At 39.5% G+C, this 21,870-nt stretch overlaps 1 protein-coding gene across 7 annotated transcripts in view; it reads right to left on the bottom strand.

The window, feature by feature from the left end:
* Window positions 1-21,870, bottom strand: part of SH3KBP1 (SH3 domain containing kinase binding protein 1) — a 415,998-nt gene that overhangs the window by 166,697 nt on the left and 227,431 nt on the right. Inside the window, exon 1 of one of the 7 annotated variants that reach the window (XM_072615337.1) lies at window positions 14,398-14,550. The exons of the other annotated variants lie outside the window; for them this stretch is intronic. Within the exon in view, the coding sequence (XP_072471438.1) occupies window positions 14,398-14,409 (12 nt within the window). The 5' untranslated portion in view covers window positions 14,410-14,550. Of the gene's footprint in view, window positions 1-14,397; window positions 14,551-21,870 lie in introns of those variants that run through there. 7 annotated transcript variants of the gene reach the window in all.

The raw sequence follows: 21,870 nt of genomic DNA, 5'->3' as shown, positions 1-21,870 counted from the left end.
TGGGTAATTGGAGAAATGATGGGATGGTGCCTTCCACAGAAATAGGAAAAAATTTTATATCAAATGTCTCAGATAAGGGGTTAGTATCCAAAATAAACAAACAACTGACAGAAATATATGGCCAAAAGTCATTCCCCTAGTATGTAAGTGATCAAAAGACAGGAACAAATCATTCTCAAAAAAAAATTGCAAACTATTAAAAACTTTATGAAAGAAGATACCAAGAGAAACAAATCAAAGATGCTGAGGTTTCACTTCACAGGTGGCTGGTATGAAAAAAGACTAGTCCATGTTGGAGGGATTGTGGAAAAATTGTTATTTTGATGCATTGGTGGGGAAACTTTGAATCAGTGTAACCACTTAGAAAAGCAATTTGGAATTATGCACAGAAAGAGGATAAAACATCCAGCCCCTTGACAGAGGTTAAACTGCTAGGAAAATACATCAAGGATGTCAACGATAAAAATAAATGCTCCTTATATAACAAAATACTTTTTGTGGAAGCAAAATAAACTGGAAACAAGGAAGGCACTTATCAATTGGGGAATGGCTAAACAAACGACAGCACATGAATGTAACAGAATACCGAAGTACAGAAAAGCAGGGAAATTCTTTCATGAACTGATGCCATATGAAGTAAACACGGGAGAAAAACAAATCAGTACTCAGGACATCTACAATGTAAATGGGAACTACCACAAAACACCTGGCAATGAAGGGTACAAGATTACATCGGACAACATCAAAGAAGAGATATGAGAAGACACAGTTACCCTACTCCTTTACAGAGCTTCGTTGGTGTAGAATATTGCATATACTGGCAAAATTTTTGCATGATATATTTATCAATTTTACTGATTTTTTTATATTTTCCTTTTTTATTAAAAAAAACTATTATGAGATGATTCTCTGGGAAAGGAAGTGAGGAAGAGATACAGGGGGAAATTTAGGCTATGTAGAAAACAAGATAACCATAAAATCCATTTGAAATTATTTTAAAATACAGCAAAGCTCAGGAGAAGGGTAGGTTTCTAGGGAAAGACGACAGGTTCGGTTTTGTACATGTCGAATCTGGGGTGCCTATGGGACAATCAGTTTGAAATGTTTACTCGATACATCTAAGGGCCAGAGCTCATGAGAGGGACTATCTCTGAGAGTCATCCAAATAGAGATAAAAACAAATTTAACCTATGGTAGCTAACGAAGTCATCAAATAAGGATGCAGAGAGGAAGAGAGAAAGATGGTCTGGACAGAGCCGTGGGGCGAACTCAGAATGAGAGGTTAGGGCACGGATGGCGGTCCAGCAGATAGACTAAGGAAGACATTATCACAAAGAGCTTGTATCTTTTTTTTTTTTTTACCGTATCATTCTTTATTGATAATGTTATTGCATTAGGACCAATACAGGTAGCGTATGGAAATTCTGCTTCTGTGTCTTTAGCCTACTTTGAGTCCCAGCCCAGTATTAATTTCTGTATAAGTGCTGCATGTACTCTCTACCAAAAGATATGAATTTGCTTTGGTTCCTCATTGTTATCTCCATATATTTATGAGATCAGATTTACTTAATATTCTATTTTGCTGGATATTTTTCTTTTTTTGGTTGGGCTAATTATATTCAGATAGGGATAGGATCAAAGATTTAAACAGGACCTATGATTTCATTGTTTTAGGGAAATCCCAGGTAAGGAAACTCCCTCTAAAAAATGAGGCAACTAGATGGTGAGGTAGATAGAGTACTGCACCAGAAGTCAGGAAGACCCGAGTTCAGATCAGACGTCAGACATCAGACTGTGCAGTTCTGGGCAAGTCACTTAACTTCCATTTGCCACAGTTTTCTCATGTGTAAAATGAAGATAACAGTGCCCACCTTCCAGTGTTGTTGTGAGAATCAAATGAGATAATGGATTTATTTATATAAAGCACTTGGCAAAGTGCTTGGCATAGAGTAGGTGTTATATAAATGTTTCAAAGTATTTTGAAAAATGGGTAAACCATGCAACCACTCAATCTGATAACAGAGCATCAAAATCTCCAAAATTACTGATTTTTAGCTGCTGCTCTTGCAATCCTATGTGATTTTCCTATATGAGTTTTACTGAAGAGCTGTCAGATGCATTTACATATGTATATACACATACACATTCACAGTTGCCATAGTCTCATTTTGTAAAGAACCTTTTAGCATATGCCCCTTTTGTCTCAATGACTTTTAGCTGAAATTCAACTTCGTCTTATATATCACTAATTCTTCTCTGGCTTCTTGTGATTTAGCAAAAGCATGATAAATTAGAGAGCAAATTATCTCACTTCAAATATATTTAAATTTTCAATTGATTAAATGTGTTTCTTGTAAAGAGATTATTATTGGATTCTCGGGTTGTTTGTTTAAAATGCACTCTGGGACCTTTTTTGCTTTACTGGAGGGTTTACTCATTTATATTTAGCATCACAACTGTTACCTTTGTTTTGTTTTAAACCATGGCTGTTATCTGTTTCCTATGTTAGGAAACATATCTAATTATGTAAAAAAATTTGCAAAAAAAAAAAAAAAAGCTGAAACCAGAAGTGTTTTCAGTTGGTACTTATTTAAAAATCATCTGAATGATTCTGTAAATTCAAGTTTTACTGCCTTAACACCCTTAAGTTTAAAAAACAACAGGACTGTGCTTGGTTCTTCTTGTTTTGAGCTTTCATTTTATGTACACAGAAAAATGAAAAGATTTTTTCCCCCATAAAGAGAGCTATGCACCAGAGAGAGGCTGAGGGGAAACAGACCATGATCCAAAAAAGAGGCAGAAGGAAAGGCAACAAACAAAGCACTCTGCCACAAAATCCTGGGTAGGAAGACAGAGCACACTAAAGAAGAGAATGGTGGGGAACAGATCATCCCACAGAAAGAGCACCATCCCACACGGAAGGTGCTGCCTGCTGGACCCAAACTGCTCCCTACCACAGCGATGCCCAATTTCATTTCCTCAGCGAGGCAATGACCAACTTGAGTTACATGGGATGTAATCACTTTGTCTCTAGACATGTCTCCATAGACCCTGTTTTCCCCAAATAAGAAATGTGGTTTGAAAAGCTGGTTGTTGTCAGGGAAGCAAATGCCTCATAGTTTTGATCCCAAGGAACAAACACAAAAACCATAAAGCAGCCACAGCCACCTTTGACAAAACTCAGCATTCATACATCAGCTGAAGGAGACAACCCAAATTTTTTTTCATGGCTGCAATGGTAACTGTAATAAGAAGAGAGGTGGGCTGAAACCTTCAATTCACTTCGAATAGATCTGCAAAGTGACTTCGAGGTGAGCACTGTCAAAATGGAATATTTTGAAGTAAATGCATCATACTGAAAGACTTTATTCATAACCTAGTACCTGTACAAACCCAGGGTGCCAAAAGTCATCTTTAAAGGCTCCTTTCTGTATTCACAAGTCAGTGTGAAAGGGAATGCCTTCCATACACTAGATGTAGTCAGTTCATTTCCACAAATATTCATGGAATGCCCACTACGATGCCAGGCACTATGTAGTATATGAACCAAACCAAACATTCTTCTCCTCCACGCTAGTAAGAACTCTCCTTTCCGTGCCCTTAGCCACAACAGAACAATTCTAAGAACAGCCACCTGCATTTCAATAGCACATAACCACCTCACAGAAGCATGAATATCCCCATTTTACAGAGTGAGAATCTAAGGCAGAGTCCCTAAATGACTTTCTTCCTATTAGATGCGAGAGTCAGGATCTGAACCCAAGGCCTTCCTGATTATATGTTGGAGCAGCCTCCTTGAATGAAGGAATTAATCAGTCAATCAATGAAAAAGCATTTACTGTTTTCCGTGTGCCAGGAACTGGGCTAAGTATGGAGGGGAAAAGAGAAAAAATGAGAAAGTTCTCAGAAATATTTGGTTTGGTTCATGTACTAGGCAGAGCTCAGCTCCAGGACAGAGAGAAAGACCCAGAGGTCCCTAGAGGACATCAGCAAATCCGATGGTAGTATTCAGTAGTCTAGAGACTCTCATTCCAAGATAGATGGTAAGACCCAAAGGGTTTTAGGCTATAGTGACAAAGAACTAAGTAAAGCCCTGCTCACCCCTGCCACACAGGAAGGCTTGGCAGGCGACTCCAGCTGATCAGACTCTGATGTGGCCACCTCTGGGACCCCTCCTGTCCAGCTGCTCTGATGGGCACCTATGCAAAGCTATTATTTATTTATTGTTGAGGGCCAGGGTGGAGAGCTGTTGACAAGATCAGGAAAGACCTTCGGGGAAAACTGTTCTTTGAGACCGTGCTTGTTATCCTCTGGAATGGCTCTCCATGCCCTCCAGATGTTGCTGTCTCAGTGACACAAACATGAGAATTACAGAAAACAAGGGATATGTAAAATAGATGTCCTCTAGGCTCACAGTCTTTAAAGACAATAAGACTGGCCTAATCACTGGGACTAGAGACGAGCAGAATGTCATGTAGGCTTGCAGTTTCTGTCTATAAATACCTTGACCCTCAGATCAATAAACAGAATTGGTCTACCTTTTCCCGCCTCCCGTGTCTCTTTTCTTCACCACTTCACTGGGCCATCCACCACGGTTTATGACAGTGCAGAGGACCTCCACCACCTAGACCTGACGCAGGCCAATGACCCTGTTCTTCACAATGGTGAAAGGGAAGGCATTCTTTGCTTCATATTCTCCTGTGTTTACCCAACACAGGAGCTATAATGCTTGATAACTGAATTGTGATGTGTCACATTCGAGGGCTAGATCCCCTAGCACTAAGGCCACTTTGATATATTTGTGCCCACTCATACGGCTTATTGCCTGAAAAGATCATCCCCATGTTCACCTGTCTGCCCAAAAAAAAAATAACCTAATTTGATCTATTTGTAGCGAGGGCAAGGGCAGGTTTCTTGGCTCACCTCTGATAAATGAGAAATATACAGGCCCAAATGAGAAACTATTCCTCTATAACATGAATTCTCAACCTGGAGCCTGCGAACTTGCTTTTTAAAAATACTGTGATAATCATATTCCAACATAATTGTTTTACTTTGCAATTATATGTATTTTATTTTATGCAGTTAAGTAGCACAGTGGATAGAGCACTGGAGTCAGGAAGACTTCCAGCCCCAGATCCCTTCCTAGCTACGTGATCCAGAGCCAATCACTTAAACCCTGTCCACTATAAAAAGAGATAATAAAAACCTCTACCTCCCAGGGCTGTTGCAAGGATCCAATGAGTTAACACATGAAATCAATCACTTTGCAAAACTTAAGGCACTAAACAAGCTATCTAGCTGGTGGCGGTAGTAGTAGTGGTGGTGGTGGTGGTGGTGGTGGTGGTGGTGGTGGTGGTGGTGGTGGTGGTGATACTGGCAGCGGTAGCAGTAGTGGTAGCAGTGGTAGTGGCAGCAGTACTCACTTTAAAAAAATGATTCTGAGAAGGGTTCCCCAGGCTTCATTGGACAGTCCAAGGGGTCCATTATACAGAATAGATTAAGAACTGGGATAACAGCATCTGCTCTGAGATAATGTAGACTAATATCATTAATAATGCACAAATGAACTGAATTTCTCATTCCATCGGCCTCTCTTCCCTTTCATTTTTATGTTGGTGCTCTTTTTAATTAAGTTTAATTTTTTTCAACCAACAAAAATCCATCTTCTCTCTTTCCCACCTCACCCCTAAGCATCATCTGCATCCTGACTTTTACAAGCAACACTTCCCGATTGAGTAGCCCATGCAGAGTTCATTAATCTGACATTAAACTTCCTCTTCCAAGCTGTGAACAAAGCTATTTTTTACTTATAAGACTGATCAAAGATGGGCCCTGGCTGAAACTCACTAAAAAGCACTGGCCCCACATAGGACAAAGAGCATCATTTACTTAAGGGTGTTCATTAGTTCATATTCCAGATGACTGGATAAGGATGCAAATTTAAGCCCTTTTCAATTATTTAAATCAAATATTTATTTTAATGACGTTTTATTTTTACTCATAAAATTACATGTAAAAACAATTTTAGTAATCTTTTCTAAAAAAAATTTGAGTTCCAAATTTTCTCTCTCCCTCCCATCTCTCCTCCAGAAGACAGTAAGCACTTTGTAAATCAAATATTCAGAAACATTTTATCAAAGTCCAAGACTAGATCATTTGGCTATTGCTGTTCCTACCACAAAGACAACTACAAAGTTTTATGAAAATGCACATCAAATACCATCTGGCTTCTCACTGCTCATGAGAAATGGCTTAACCCCAGACTCTCTATCTCCCTCTGTTACATGAAATAAAAATTTAAGATTCTACAGGAAGAGAATCTTAACCAAGTCATGAAAAATGAGAAAGTAGCAACCCTCATATATGATTAAAATTCCTCTCTAAGTATCATTTTTTATTCACCTGTTCAGCAATTAGATTTCTAGTTGCCTGATTCCTCCATTCTTTATAATTTTCAATTAAAAATAAAAGAGTATTAGCTAGCATTTATGAAGGGCTCCAAGATTTCTGAAGTGGTATTATCTCCTTTTATCCTCATATGCAGTCTGGGAGGGAGGTACAGTTACTATCCCTGTGGCCATCCCCATTTTACAAATGAGGAAACATTTTTTTCTTCTACGATTAGATTAAAACTTTATACCTAAGAGTTTTGTTAATAATAATCAATAAATGTTTATCATATGAGTATGTGCCAGGACCTGTGCTAAATGTTCAATATACAAAGACCACATTCTCTCAACCTCCAGGAGCTTATTTACCTGGATTGTAAAACACAGAGGACAAAGGGTACATTATTTAGACAGTCTTAGGCTCCAACGTTAGCTAACATGTTACATAATATTGTCTGAAAATATCTTAGTGTTCTACATATAACTGAATGCCAAAGCCCCTTCCAGTTGTAAAACACAACGGCAATTGTGATTACTAATATAACCTGCTTTATGCACCCTCTCCCCAGGTTTTTGTCCCCATTCTCTCTTCCTCTGGACTAGGTGGCTTCAAATTCTGTTTCTATACAGAGAAAACGTAAGGCAAACTTTTATAGTTTTGCATACAGGGTGTCCTAAAAGTCTTAGTTCAGTTTAAAACCATTAAGTCTTAATATCTGTAAGTATGTTAAGTATCTAAGCTTAAAAATTGCGCTAAGGATTTTGGGGCACCCAATATTTATGACAAATATTTTTCATGGGGATTTCTTTAATTTTTAATATTCCATCTTGCTGTGTGCTTGGGAGAAGAATACACTGCTCCGGATGTTTGTGTATTATTAAATCTTTTATTCACTTCTTCTTTGTGAATCTGTTTCAATACTGTCCATTTAGAATGAAAATTTCTGAGAGTATTTCTGAGCATGACCTTACTTTTCACAAATATCTAAAAAAAACCCTGCTGCTCAGCTTAATGCCACGGACACTATCCTAGCCAACGAGGCTTATCTAAGGCCGAATTAGAGGTAAAAGACAATGCAGAGGGAAACAAACATCTAGACTTCTTTTTGTACAAAGAGAATGGAGATGCATTTTGCTTGAGTATACTCGTAATGGGGGTTTTGTTTTACTTCCTTTTTCAGCTCTGGGTGAGAAGAAGGCTGAGAGGGGGAAAAGGTGGATTTTTTTCTGATTCAAAAAAAATACAATTTAATTTAGAAAAACTGCTGCTGCTGATAGAAATGATGATGATAGATGACGTTAATGAAAAAAAAGATGCCTCAGGCTCATTCAGTCTGTCCCTCTACCTTGGCCTATCAGCAACCTTTACGTAACCATGTACAAAAAGTTATCCAGGTCATTCTTCTTGGGGATTTTCAGGAAGAGTTTCCACATCTTCCCTATTGGCACATCCTGGTATTTTTCAACCTTCAACATCAGGAAGTCTGTCTCTGTTGAGACACAGATATGCTGCAGGTTAAGCCTTACTCCTTTTCATCCCCAGAGGAAGTGAAGAACAGCTGGCCCTTTATTTTCCATATAAGAATCCTTCATATCCTGGGGAGAGTTACGTTGAATGCACACATACGAAAATACTCATAGAAGCAGCACTGATACTAACAAAAACTGGAGACAAAACATGTGCCCAGCGGTTGGGATGTGGCAGAACAAACAGAATTGTACTATGCCATAAGGAAGGGCGCACATGAAGAGCTCAGGGAACCACGGGAGACCATTTCAGAAGGTGCGGAGCGAAGAAAAAGAAACAATCATTATATATAACTATGGCAATTAAGTTTGCAAACAAAACTCAGGCCAGACCCATCAGGCAAAGATGGCACCGTACTTTCAAAGCACAGGATTATCCTTCTTACAAGTCAGTAAACTATCAAAGTAGAAGAGAACATGCATGATCAGTTATAATGCCATGTTCCATGAGAACGTGTCTGGTTGTTTGGGTGCTTGATATGTGGTGTGTGCGTGTGTGCGTGCATGCGTGCATGTGTGTGTGTGAGAGAGAAGTGTGTTGTGTCCAAATAATGGAAATATGACAAAATATGGAGAAATTCAGTGCTGGTAGGTATATGAGGAGACATGCATGTTAATTTGTTGTCAGAGTTGTGAAAGTCAACAATTGTTGGAATTATGCAAAAACAGTTACAAAATTTTTCAAGCAAGTCTCTTTCTTCCTTTAAGACAAAGTTCAGGCACCATCTTCACCATTTCTCATTCCTCACCTTTCTACCCCCAAATGCTAACACCCTCCTTCTCAAACTACCTTATATTTCACAATTGTGCGTCTATGTCTGAACCCACTATGAGATTTAGACCCTAAAAAAGATTAAGGACAGGAAGAAAAGTATTATCTGCCCCAAAACAAGCAACACTATAACAGTCAAAAGTTGGAAACAAAATCTATGTGCCTAACAATTGAAGAATGGTTGAAAAACTAGTAAGGCATGGCAAAAATGAGCTACCGTTTTTCCATGAGGAATTGACAAAGGTGAAGAATTCAACTTGGAAAGATGTGTACATCACACAGAATAAAGAAAGCCAATCCAGAAGGGCAATATAGGCCACACTACCAAGCCACAAAACTCAGTTCAAAGACAATGGAGTCTTTAATCTTGTTAAATTTAAAGCTCACAGTCTTCCATTACGTCCCCAAATCATCCATTGGTGTCGTCTTTCTCAACTGTACAAGGAAGAAATATTTGGGGGCCCGTTTGTGTTTATCTGCGCTGCTAAAAAATAATTTGTCAATTAAAATTTTTTAAGTTGAACCTGAACTCCCCTTTCCCACCATGCTAAATGACTTCTGGTTTCTGCAACTTTCCCTTCATCGTTTTTGTTTTCTATTCCTTTAATAATATTCATTCAAGGTACTTGAATGACTGTTTCTCAGGATATCCCAACTTATTAACCACTCACAGTCATTTTAATATCTATTTTCAGTGTTCAGTCCATGTCAGAAAAGTAGACTATTGTACTGTACACATGCTTAATGATTCCATTAGCTACAAAACCATTTTCATGACCTGGAAACAGAGGACTACCTCCCCACCACACGAGATTCCTGTTGACAGTTCATTTAATCGCAAAAATCCATTTTAGATTCTTACCTAGAAGTTCTTCCTCCCCTCTTTGTCATCAGTCAAAAAACTCAACATAGGATCTAGGGTTTTATATATTCTTAGATAATTTCTGCATTGATTATATGGAAAACTGAAGAGATCCTAGGATCCTAATCTGAGAAGTGGGATCTATGTCCTGCTTATTCACTGAAAAATATACTCTAGGCCAGGATTTCTTCACATGGGATCCATGAATTATTATTTCTTCTTAAATTGGTAGCTATTTTAATATAATTGTTTTTTTCTAATCCTCTATATTTTATTTTATACAATTAAAAACATTATTCTGGGAAGAGGTCCATAAGCGTTACCAGACTTTCAAAAGGGTCCATGACATAACAAAAGGTTAAGAGCCCTTGCCCCAGTATATTATAAACAAACAACACTATACAGATATTCTGTAGTTATCTATTTGCCGTATAAAACTGTCACCTATATATTGCCTTTCAAGATTTGAGCCCATGCGATACTCCTTAAAAAAAAAGGTGCTAGCTTACAAATACTACAATTATCTCTATTTCCACAAATGCCAGAGAATGCAAAAGTGACAACTGTCAGATTGCACTGAAGACCTGGAGCTATGATGTAATCCAAAATCTTAAGACTGTCTGTTAGGAATTCTTCCATGATCCATTTTGCTAATTTTACAAATGCCCCCTAAGGGATTTCAGAGAAATCTGAGAGCATGCTGAAAGAGAGAAAAAACAGACAATGACAAAGAGAAAGTATAAGAGAGGGGAGGACTAGAGGGGAGAGGAAGAAAGTCAAAGGGGGAGGGAGGGAGGGGAGGGAGGAAGACACCGAGTCTCACATCGAAAGCTAAAATCATCAGGGCAGACCAAGCAGATGCTCCAGAAACAAATGGAGCAAAAAGCATTAAAATCATTGATGGGTGAAAATGCTTACCAGATCAAAAGAGAATGAAGAATTAAATCAGTTTTCTATAGTTCTAAACCTGCCTCACCAAAACTAGGTGAAACACAAGTAGTTTAAATCATAATTCCCCAAATCTCTTCTCCAACCATGACCTGCCCACTACCTAATAGAAAAATGGGGGGTGACTCTGATAAGTATTCCCAGGGGTCACATGTCAGCAGTAACATGCCTCTGAGAGTTTACAAAGCATTTTTCTCACAGTCACCTGGGGAGCACAGCAGAGTATTCCTTATTTTACATACAAAGGAACTGAAGCTCACGGTTAGGTGACTTGCTCATGATCACAAGTTTAGATTCCAATCCTGATTCCATGGCTAATTAAACTACGTCAGTTGTCGAGTCATGAATGGGCTGTCAGTCACAGAAGCCAAGGACATTATCTTGTGGAAGGCTTCTGTAAGAGTTTATCTTCACTCGGGTTGATTACATGAAATGAAATGAAATGAAATGACCTGATGGTCTTTTTAATGAAGAATAAATTTATAATACCACTGTTATGGATCCTCTCACTTAAAATCATTTATTTTCCCCAAAAAACATTGTTGATTTTCTACATTTTGATACACCACAGACATGTCCCAACATACTGACACTCCATTCTCCACTCCAACCTCAGCCACTGAATCCCCCTCGTAACAAAGAGGGGGAAAAGGAGTTGAGCAAAAGAAGGATGAGAGTGAAGGGGACATAGTCTCTGGAGGTGTGTATGTATGGATAGGTGGCCCAGTGGGAAGAGTGCTGGACATGGAGTTACGAAGATCCGAATTCAAATCCAGCCTCAGACACCGTGTGACTCTGGGCAAATCATTTCACCTGTTTGACTCAAATATAAATGGAGACAATGACAATGCCCACGTCACAGAAGACAAAGAGATAATAATGCATACAAGAGGTTTTGCCAGTCTTGGAGAGCTCTACAAACGCTAGCTGCTACTACTTAAAGTGTCATCATTATCATTACCATAATTTAGGGTACAATAATGAAGTACTAGAGTGGGGCAGAGATGAGGAATCTGTGGCCTCGAGGCCCATGTGGCCGTCCAGGTCCTGGGGTGCGGCCTTTGATTGAGTGTGAGTTTTACAGAACAAATCCTTTTATTTGTTCCATGAAGTTTGAATTCAGTCCAAGGGCCATTTGAGAACTTGAAGGGCCACCTCTGGAATAGGGTAATGATGAAGGTTCATAACTCAGATCTGTGCAAGTACTTTGCAAACTGATATATAGATCCAGATATAGATCTATAATCAGCTACACAACAACCCTACAAAAACAGATCATCACTGTTTCATTGATGAGGAATGTGGGTATCTAGCATCTCTAGCGCAAGTAACAGTTAAAACACACACACAATTTTTAAAAGTAAGCAAAAACAGTTCCCAACAAAGAGAAGGGTTTTAAGATTCAGAAGTTGAATCCATTTTCTTGATATGGTTAACTTAAATTTTCTCTTTTTGAATCATTCTATATTTAATCTCATTGAGTCTACAATATCTTTGAGGAGCTGATGGTGATCAACACAAAGAATTAGGCTCAGTTTATTTCAATCATTCCTTTCCTTAAACGAACTATCTTTGGTGTTTAACATTACAGTCTATTTCTTAACTGTCCATTCATTGCCATCTCTCTGCAGGAGCGGGGTTGTGTCTGGAATAACATAGCACAGGTGGGAAACCTGTAGCCTTGAGGTCACATTGTTTGGTAAAATTTGGATTCGGTCAAATGGTTGCACTTAAGGATCTAGAAGGCCACACGTGGCCTGAAGGCCCCAGGTTCCCTACCCTTGACATATACCCTTTCCTTGGACAACTCTAATTTCTTAAGAGTGAGTTGATAAAGAAGCAGCATTTTCCCTTACATACTTTGTATAAGGTCAAGAGGAGAAGAATCTTCCCTTTCTCCTTAGTAATATACTTTAAATTCATCTTCCAAGGGAAAGCAACCCAGAGACTTTAATTTAAACTTGAGTCTATTATTAATAACAGAAACTTACTTTCAAAGGTCTTTACATACCTATTTTCTCTCATTTTGTCTTCATACAACTCTGTGAGTTACATAGTGCAAGTAAATGTTGTCGCAAAGACTAAAGACAGGCTAAGTGACTTGTCCAGGGCATCACAATTAATGTCAGTAATACAGCCTTGGACTCCACATGGAATACCGTTGCCAAACCAAACCACACTACCTCAGTCTTTGAGGAGTCAAGCAGCATCTTTTTTTTCTTTCTTTATGGCTCATAAGAAAGAAATGGGGGGGGGGACTCCAAAGAGGGAAAGAAGTTTGTTTTTTTAATCTCTGATAGCTTAAAAGCAATGCTAACATTAACAAGAGCAGTCACCCTAACGTCTTACAAATTAGAAGAGAATGCATGGTGCACACAAATCTCCCCTAGCTCCTCCTTTTAAATTGCTGATTTCTTTAAAGCCTAAGGCTTTCCAATGGCTACACTGGTGATGGATGGATGGAATCTGAGGCTGTTTGTTTGGTTGTGTCAGCCCTAGCTGAGGCAAAATAAAGCAGGGAGACCAACACACTAAGTTTTTCCACATTTCACTGACATCACAGAATCATCCTTTTACCACTCATTTTCCAAATGACCATTCGCCACACTCATTTTGCCTATATATATCTCTCTATTTCTAGTTTCTACTTTTCGAAACTTAGAGCAAGTAAAACCTGGCAATGAGGTAAGGAAGATGGGAATTTCTTTACATATAATACCATTAACATGGCAGAGTAAAACTGGCTTTCAATGACTGATTTCAAATTAATATTCTTTATCCTTAGTTACCTCCTAAAACTTACAGGACATAACTTGCTTCTACCCTTTGCACTACGCACTTCCCATGTCCAGGTAGCAGCAATTTTCAATTCACCAGAAAACTTTTAAGTTCTTCTGCTGGTAACAGGTATATTAAAATAAAATTTATTTAGGTTTCCTTATGCTATAATAATAAATTATGAAAATACTAATAATCATAAAAAAATAAAATATTTTCAAGAAACTTCACTTAGGTTGGCTCTGTTCCCATCCTATTCCACTCATTTTTTTTAAAATAGGAGACAGGAACAAGGAAGACACATGACATATTGTAAAAGTTAACTCTGTGGTCAATTCAAGGCATTTTGTTTCATGTTTAAAATGACAGACTTCTGCTTTTAGGCATAAAAATTTTCAAAAATTCACAGAGATGGGGAAAACTCTATGTTAGTAACTAATAATAATAATAGTAATGGGGAAAGAGCTTACCAAACAGATTTATCATCTCTTATTTGTATACATTCATGTGAAGAAAGTGCTAAGGTCTGGGAAGTGAACGTTCTCTTGCTTTCAGTACCTCTGGGACAAGTCGCTGTTCATCAGGCGTTTCTCCAAGCACACTGAACATGCCAATCATCTGTGTCCCCCCAAACAAAAAGCTACAGATCCTTTTCTTTTCAATAGACAAGAACTTCTGTCTTGGGCTAACCTGAAAATCAAGCTCTGAATTTCTGTCTGCTAAGCAAACATCTGTAATTGCTAAACATCTCTGAAACATGGTGTAACAGTTATTCCTTATACAAACTGCAAATCTAAATTACTCCCTACAATATGAAAACCAAGACACAGAAATTGGAAACATCTGGGAAAGTTAATGACCAAACTGACCAAAGTGGGGGGAGGGAAAAGGGAATCTAAAGAGCTAAACAGTTCCAGGACAGTATCTGCCTTCAGAAAATAATTCCAGTTTCTCCTTAGCAGATACAGGCATCTCCTGACTGGGATCCTAAAATAACACATGTATCATTTTAACCTCCTGATGCAAACACATGAAAAGTTTTGCCACAAAATGACACATATGATCCATTATAATCCTGCGTTAAATCTTTAGCTAAAGGCAAAAAAAATGAGAAATACCTCCTCTCCCATCGTGAAGTGAGCTGTGCCTTCTTACAGTTTCAAAAGGTCCCAGAAGGGCCCCGGATTCCTCTCACTTCCTTCCAAAAGCCAAAGGCACAGAGCCTAAAAGACCAAACCTAATACTGAGTCACACTTGGGACCAAATGAGCAAGGAGGAAAACAAAGCCAGGATTTGGTTATTAACTCAGGAAGCCCGGAACTACTCAGAGTTGGAGCTGCTTCCGAGGCTCCCCTCCCTTCTCCCACTGCCAGGGAGGTACCAAAGGTTGGTTGGCTCTTTGTTTCAGGTGCGAACTCCCGAATAAGTCCTCATCTGAGCACTTGTCAGGAGCCCAGAAGCCAAAAAGCCAAGTGGAAAACATTATATTTTGGCAAACACCGTAAGCAAATTAAAAGGGGGAAGAGGGAGGGAGGGACCCAGCATGGCATGTGAAGGAAATTCTAAAACTTGAATATATTTATATACAATTTTGAGGGACTAAAATTAGCTTTCATGACTCAAAACAGTTCCTAAATAAAAAGGACTATGGGAGAACAAAGTTTAATGATCAGAGGAGAAAGAAGGGAAGACTTCCTAACTCCAAGACTGTCTATTCTCTTTTTCTCAGTGTTTCTTACGGGGAGGGGGAGGAAGGGGAAGAGGGGGAAGAGGGGGAGAGAAGCTTCAATAAATCTTCCATTCAATCTGCCATTATTAATATAGATATTTGTTAGGTACCTACTATGTGCCAGGCACTGTACTAGGTACTGCGGACGTAAGTACAAAGAATGAAACTATCCCAGCTCCTAAAGAGCCTCCATTATTTAAATATATACAGCACCCCTACTGGGCGGCTAAGTGGCACAGCGGATAGAGTGATGGGCCTGGAATCAGGAAGACTAAACTTCCTGAGTGACCCTGAGCAAGTCATTAACCCTGTTTGCCTCAGTTTCCTCATCTGTAAAATGAGCTGGAGAAGGAAATGGCAAACCAGTCCAGCATCTTTGCCAAGAAAACCCCAAATGGGGTCACCAAGGGTCGGACACAACTGAAAAACAACTGAACGAAAGCATGCTTATCACATGAATAAATAAAAATAAATTACAAAGCAGGTAACTACAAGACAGTCTGAGATGGAGAACACCAGCAGTTGGATCCTAACATACTGATGTTGAATACTTAACAGCTTTACAGAGAAACATGTTTTTGATCACCATTTTTCCAGACTTAGGTCACATCTCCTACAAGACCTGGAGGCGCACAGATTCTCAGGTCATGTCTAGGTAAGGGTGATCTTTATTATTGTTTCTTACACAGCTAATTTACAATGTTCTGTTTTGGGGATGCTTAATGGTTAATTGTCACGTTTCGGACAGCTTCTCCCCGCTGCCTGGCAAATTCTCTGATTTAATTCCCTACTACCCAAGCTACAGAGTATTCATTTATTGGAAGAGTATTGGACTGCCTACCATGTTCCTGACTTGAATCAAATCCAAACTCTTTAAGCTAGACACATTCAAGGCCCTCAACAATCTGAATCCAACCAATCTTTCCAGCCCTAATTCTGACCATACAGCGACAGCCTGGTTTGGTGTGAAAACAACAGACTTAGAATCAGAAGGTCTTGGATTTTCAAATATGACCAACACCGATCCCGCTGCTTGCTCCCTCCCTCCTTCCAATGTTCTACAACCTTCCCTTGCTGCTTCAAACTGCTCTCATTCTCCCAGATACTGCTCAGATGAAAACTTTTCCATGAAACTTTTCCTGATTTCCATAATCAGAAGCAAGCTCTCTCTCCTCTTTCCCTCTCTGTCTCTACCTCCCTCAATGTTTTTTCTCTCTCCCTCTCCCCCCTTCTCCAAACATCTCAGAGCACTTTAGGATGGAATGTAAGACATCTGAGGTACCTTCCACAATTCTGAGATTAGGTGCTCAACAAATGCTTTTTGAATTAAATTAAATTAAATGGTTTGGAAGATAAGTCTGCTAATGGGGAGAGAGGGGGGCGCGCACAGGAAATAACACAACCCAAAGTAAAGACTGCTTTGGTTATCTATTCTTTTAGATGGAAACCTAAGTTCTTTAACAAAGCTAATTGGGAACTCACAAAATCTTGGGTGATTCCCAGGAAGGTCCTGAAAGACAAACCAGCGAGCTGTGGTTTGCTTTCCAAATCACCCAATGGCAGTTCTCAAAGAGCACATAGAACAAATCTCTACTATCCCACCCATGAAGCCGGGAAATTCTTGATAGCCACAAGATTAGCTAATTTCCCAATAGTTTTAGAGAGAATACATGCCCCCAACCAGGACCACACACCACATTACCATTTAGATTGAAAAAAAATAGAAGTTTTTGTGTGGGAGTTTTTAATTCAGAAGAATTTAGCTGACCGTTCCACGGTTATTGTTTCTAAAGTGTGTGATACGGAATCAGAGGTCCTAGGTTCCATTTGTGAGACCCTGGGCAAATAACTGAATGACTGCCTGCCTCAGTTTCCTCAATCATAAAATGGGGGTAATAGAAGCATCTAAATGATCAGACCAGGTAAATCCATAAAGCACCATGCATTGCATACAGTAGGTACTTAATAAGTACTTATTACCCTTCTGCCTCTCCCAATGGGGGGATATTAGCACACCACACAAACAATTAAAAAGTTGAACATCAAGTAATCATCTTTTCTCCCATTCCTAACGTCTTCTTCACAGAGATGCCACAGGCAAGCACACCACCCAAAACGAGGTCCGAAAGAGGCAAAAAAACTCCTCCCAGAAACCAGACAACTCATCGGCCTGGAAATTTCCTACCCTGTGTTTACGGAGAGGCTGGAGGATATGGTCATAGAAAACCACGGGACTTTCAAACAGCTCCCGGCTCTGTCATCCCAAACAAAGGACAACCCCCATGTCCAGGGTCTATCACCAGGACAGCAACTCTCAGCAATACCTAGCACATGTGACAGAGAGAACCCTCACTCACTCACACAAGGAAGATGCCGGTCCCAGTCCTGCAGAGCTCACAAAGATAAGGATGATGAGGATGGTAACAGCTGGCGTTTACAGAGCACTTTCAAGTGAGGCATAAAAGTCTGAGGGAGTTGGGAGAGTGTTTGGAACAAGGTTCTAGAACCAGGTTAGGCAGCTGCGTGGCACAGTGGATAAAGTGCCAGGCCTGGAGTCAGGAAAACTCATCCTTATGAGTTCAAATCTGGCTTCAGACACTTATTAGCTGTATGACCCTGGGCAAGTAACTTAGCTCTGTTTGCCTCAGTTTCTTCATCTGTAAAGTAAGCTGGAGAAGGAAATAGCAAACCACTCCAGTATCTCTGTCAAGAAAATCCCTAATGGGGAGGTAAAGACTCTGATATGACTGAATAATGTTGAAAACAAGATTCTAATGTAGTCCTACTTCATCAGGCAAACAAAATATACTGATTAATTTTAATTTCCAGAGGATGAGAGACATATACACTTCTATTAAAAAAAAAAAAGGTGGGGGGACCTATTCTCTGTAATTATTCCATGGATGGATATTTTTCTTCACAATTTCTCTGACAATCTTAACATTTATACTGCTATATGTGAACATTTCTTTCATGCAAATATGATAAATCTAATCAGGTGAGTGTGGTAAAGAATGTTTATAATCTCCACCATTGGGGAGGTCAAAACTGACAGATCTCCTGAGGTCTTATGTTCTGAGAGGTCAAAGGCCTAACAGTGATCTGGTGTCCTCTCTAAGTCTGGAGGAGAGGAAGGCATGAGGTGGACATAAGGCTGCCTGAGGAAGGGCAAGCTAGCCCACGGTGGAAACAGAGTCAGAAGACATTTTAGAGTCAGAGACAGAAGTCATTTTAAAAATATATGATGGACTTCCTAAATTATGAAAGAATTCAGACCAAATGATAGAGAAACCTTATAGATATTAGTGAAAAATGTGCGTTTTTGAGAATATTTATTTTGTAAGGAACCAGAAATTGACTGAGAAATTAAAATAATGAAGGGGTGGGGGAACACTGGCAACAGATGAGCTAGAAACTTGGAAGAGGCATTAGGGACATGACCCTGGACAAAGAGCTGAGAGATGTGGGTTTGAGCTACAAATCTACCGCTCAAAGGTACGACCATGGGCAGTTGATTTAACTTCTTTAACTTTCCTAGGATTCTGCTTTCTCTGTTCTATGATAAAAGATTTGGTTGGATGATCCCTTAATTTCTAGAATTCTAAGACTGTTTGACTCTATGATCTGGAACAAAAATATGTCTCTTGGTTTCAAGGACAGCAGAGTTAGAGAATTCACCTAGCAACAGCAGAAGGAGAGAAGGGCTAAAATAATTTCAAGAGAGTTGGCAGAGAGGAACCACTTGCAGAAAGAGACTTAGACAGAATAACAGTGAACATAAGCACTGAAGGAGACACAGAAGATCAAGAAACCAGGTCAAGGAATCAGAATGCTTTGAAGACAAAGACCATTTGGAATCAGGGCTATAGTGGGAGCCCAGGGTGCTACCCTACCCCCTCACCCCTCAAAAAAACACAAAAAACTTGCCTGCATTAAGGATTGGAAGCTGAGAATGAGGACCCTCCAACCTGGAAGTAAAATGGGTTGCTACTGAAATGCAAGATTTACTGTAGCTAAACCATGCCAAGCTGGAATCGGTGACTAAGTCAAATACCTGTGATTTATATGACTATAAATAATTCATGCTTTGAGATTCAGTCATACCATGGGGAAGTCATTTTATGCCCTAAGTGGTCTTTCAAGCATCATGATTTGGATGATTCATTATGTAATTCCATTAAATTTAACAAACATTTATTAAAGGCTATGTACAGTGCACTACAAAGGAATGGTATTATACAGGAATGTGAAAATAGGATGGGATCACAGAAAGCTATCTAAAGAGGATTCCATCCCCCTGCCCCCCAATGGGTGGCAGCAGTCACTACCATGGGCTCAACAAAAACAAATCATAACAGATTAGCTAATTAACATTTGACAAGGTTACCAGACCAGATCAAAGGAATTCTGTGGACCTATAATGTGCATATTTCAGCACAGCATGTGACAAAGGCTCTCAAAAAACCACTGTGGATAAGAAAGAGAAGCATGAATTTGATGATAATACAGTTAGGTCCAACTATCCAACTGGCACAGTGGATAGAGTGCCTGGTCTGGAGTCAGGATGATCTGAATTCAAAGTTGGCTTCAGACACTTACAAGCTATATGACTCTGAGAACGTCACTTATTTTTGTCCGCCTCTGTTTCCTCATCTGTAAAATGAGCTAGACAAGGAAACGCCAAACCACTCCGGTATCTCTGCCAAGAAAATCCCAAATGGGGTCATGAAGATTTGGATGTGACTAAAAAATGACTGACCAACCGAATTTTAAAAAGTATTAACTAAATCAAGGTCAATTTGACTGAAGCACTGTTGGTAGAGTTGTGAACTGATCCAACCATTCTGGAGAGCAATCTGGAACTATGCCTAAAGGGCTATAAAACTGTGAAGAAACTATTTATTTGTGGTGGCTAAGAATTGGACATCAAAAGTATGGTCATCAGCTGGGGAATGGCTAAATAAGCTGTGACATGTGATTGTAATGGAGTATTACTCTGCTACAAGAAATCACAAGCAGAATGATCTCAGAAAAACCTGGAAAGACTTAGATGAACTGAATGAAGCAAAGTGAACAGAGCCAGGAGAATGCTGTCACAGGAACAACTCAGCTCTTCTCAGCCATACAGTGATCCAAGACAATCCCAGAGGACTAAGGTGGAAGCAGACTATCCGCCTCCAGAGAGAGAACTGACACTGACTGAATACAGACTGAAGCTGCTGTTTTTCACTTTCTTTCTTTCATTCATTTTCTTTTATTCAAGTCTTCTTGTATAAAATGCCTAATACAGAAATATTGTACATGATTGCATATGTATAACCTATATCTAATTACTTACCGTCTCAGGGAGGGGAGAAAGTGAGGGAGGGACAGAATGTGGGTCTCAAAACTGTTTTTAAAATGTTAAAAAAAAAAATTGTTTCAGCATAATTGGGAGAAAAAATACATCACACACACGTATATATGTGGGGAGGGGGGGCTATTTGGAGCGTGTGCCCCAGTGGACTGTCCTATGTACCCATACCTAACATTTTTATCAGCGACTTGAACACTACCATGAATTCAATTCAATCAAAGCTGAGTAGCGATGGCCAGGCTTATCGATGGTCCCAAACACTAAGAGTTGGGAGAAAACATCTAACAAGTTATGGGAGGCCTAGGATAAATATTAACAGGCTAGAACAATGGGCTGAGCCAAACCAAATGAAATTGAATTGGGAAAACTATAAAGTTCTATACTTTGATTACAAGCATCAAGTGCACAGGTACAAGATGGGGGAGGCGCAGTCCCTGTAGGGGAACAGTTCACATGGAGAAAGATTTGAGGACTGTGGAAAATTATAGATTCATTATGATCTGATAGTGTGCTATGATGCAAGGAAGAAAGCTAACACAAGCATAGGTTCCACCAACAGTAGCGTCCAGAGTGAGGTCAGTGTCTTATTTCATTCTGCACGACCCCCTCTGGAGGATCCTATTCAGGGAACAGTACAGTATGGAAGGGGTGACGACAAACTTCATTGTGGTCGTTCTGGATGGAAAACGGTGTTCACGTTCATTCAATCAGTGCTCCTCTGATTTCATTTCAATTTAGTAGAATTTCAACCACTATCTTGGCATAAAATACATAGGTAAACAGTCATAAGGAACACATTCTGCAAAACACTTTTTCTACAACCATTCTGTAAGGGAGGTAGTCAAAGTATTATAATGTCCATTTTACACACAAGGAAACTGAGGCTCCAAGAGCCTTGCCCTTGATCACACAGCTAGTTAGTGTTTAATGTAGGATGAGGATCCAGGTCTCCTGAATCCAAGCCTAGTGCTTTATCCACCAATATTACAGGGCTAATGAAGTGGTGTGAGGCCAATAAAGATTGTACATCAAAAGGTGTACTCGTATTCTATAAGCAGCACATGGATCTGTTTATGACGACTGTGTCAGGTGGGGCATGGGGCAGGATGGTAAAAATGGAAGAGACAAAGCATTTCGGTTCCTCTCCTTCGGCATCATTCTCTTTTCAGAGAAAACAAAGTGGAAAGAGGCAAAACATGACAGTATTCAAACATTCTTCTTCAAACTCATTGCAATTCTGGTGGTAGAAAATTCTCCCAAGACACGGCTAATGTGGGAACTGGTTTTGCACCATTATACATATTTGTAATGGGTTTGGTTTTCCTTCACTTCTCCGTGGGGGGTGGGGGGTGAGGTGAAGGGAGAGAATTTGGAAGTGGAAAAATATATATGAGAGGCAGAGACAGAGACAGAGATGGGGGGAGGGGGAGGGAGAAGGAGAGAGGGGAGGGATGTTCTCCCAAGATATTAACAACTCAGCGAAATTCTTCACTCTCATCGAGAATA

The sequence above is a fragment of the Notamacropus eugenii genome, chromosome 5, assembly GCF_028372415.1.
Source record: "Notamacropus eugenii isolate mMacEug1 chromosome 5, mMacEug1.pri_v2, whole genome shotgun sequence".
Lineage (NCBI taxonomy): Eukaryota > Metazoa > Chordata > Mammalia > Diprotodontia > Macropodidae > Notamacropus > Notamacropus eugenii.
This window is presented reverse-complemented; position numbering and strand designations above follow the sequence as displayed.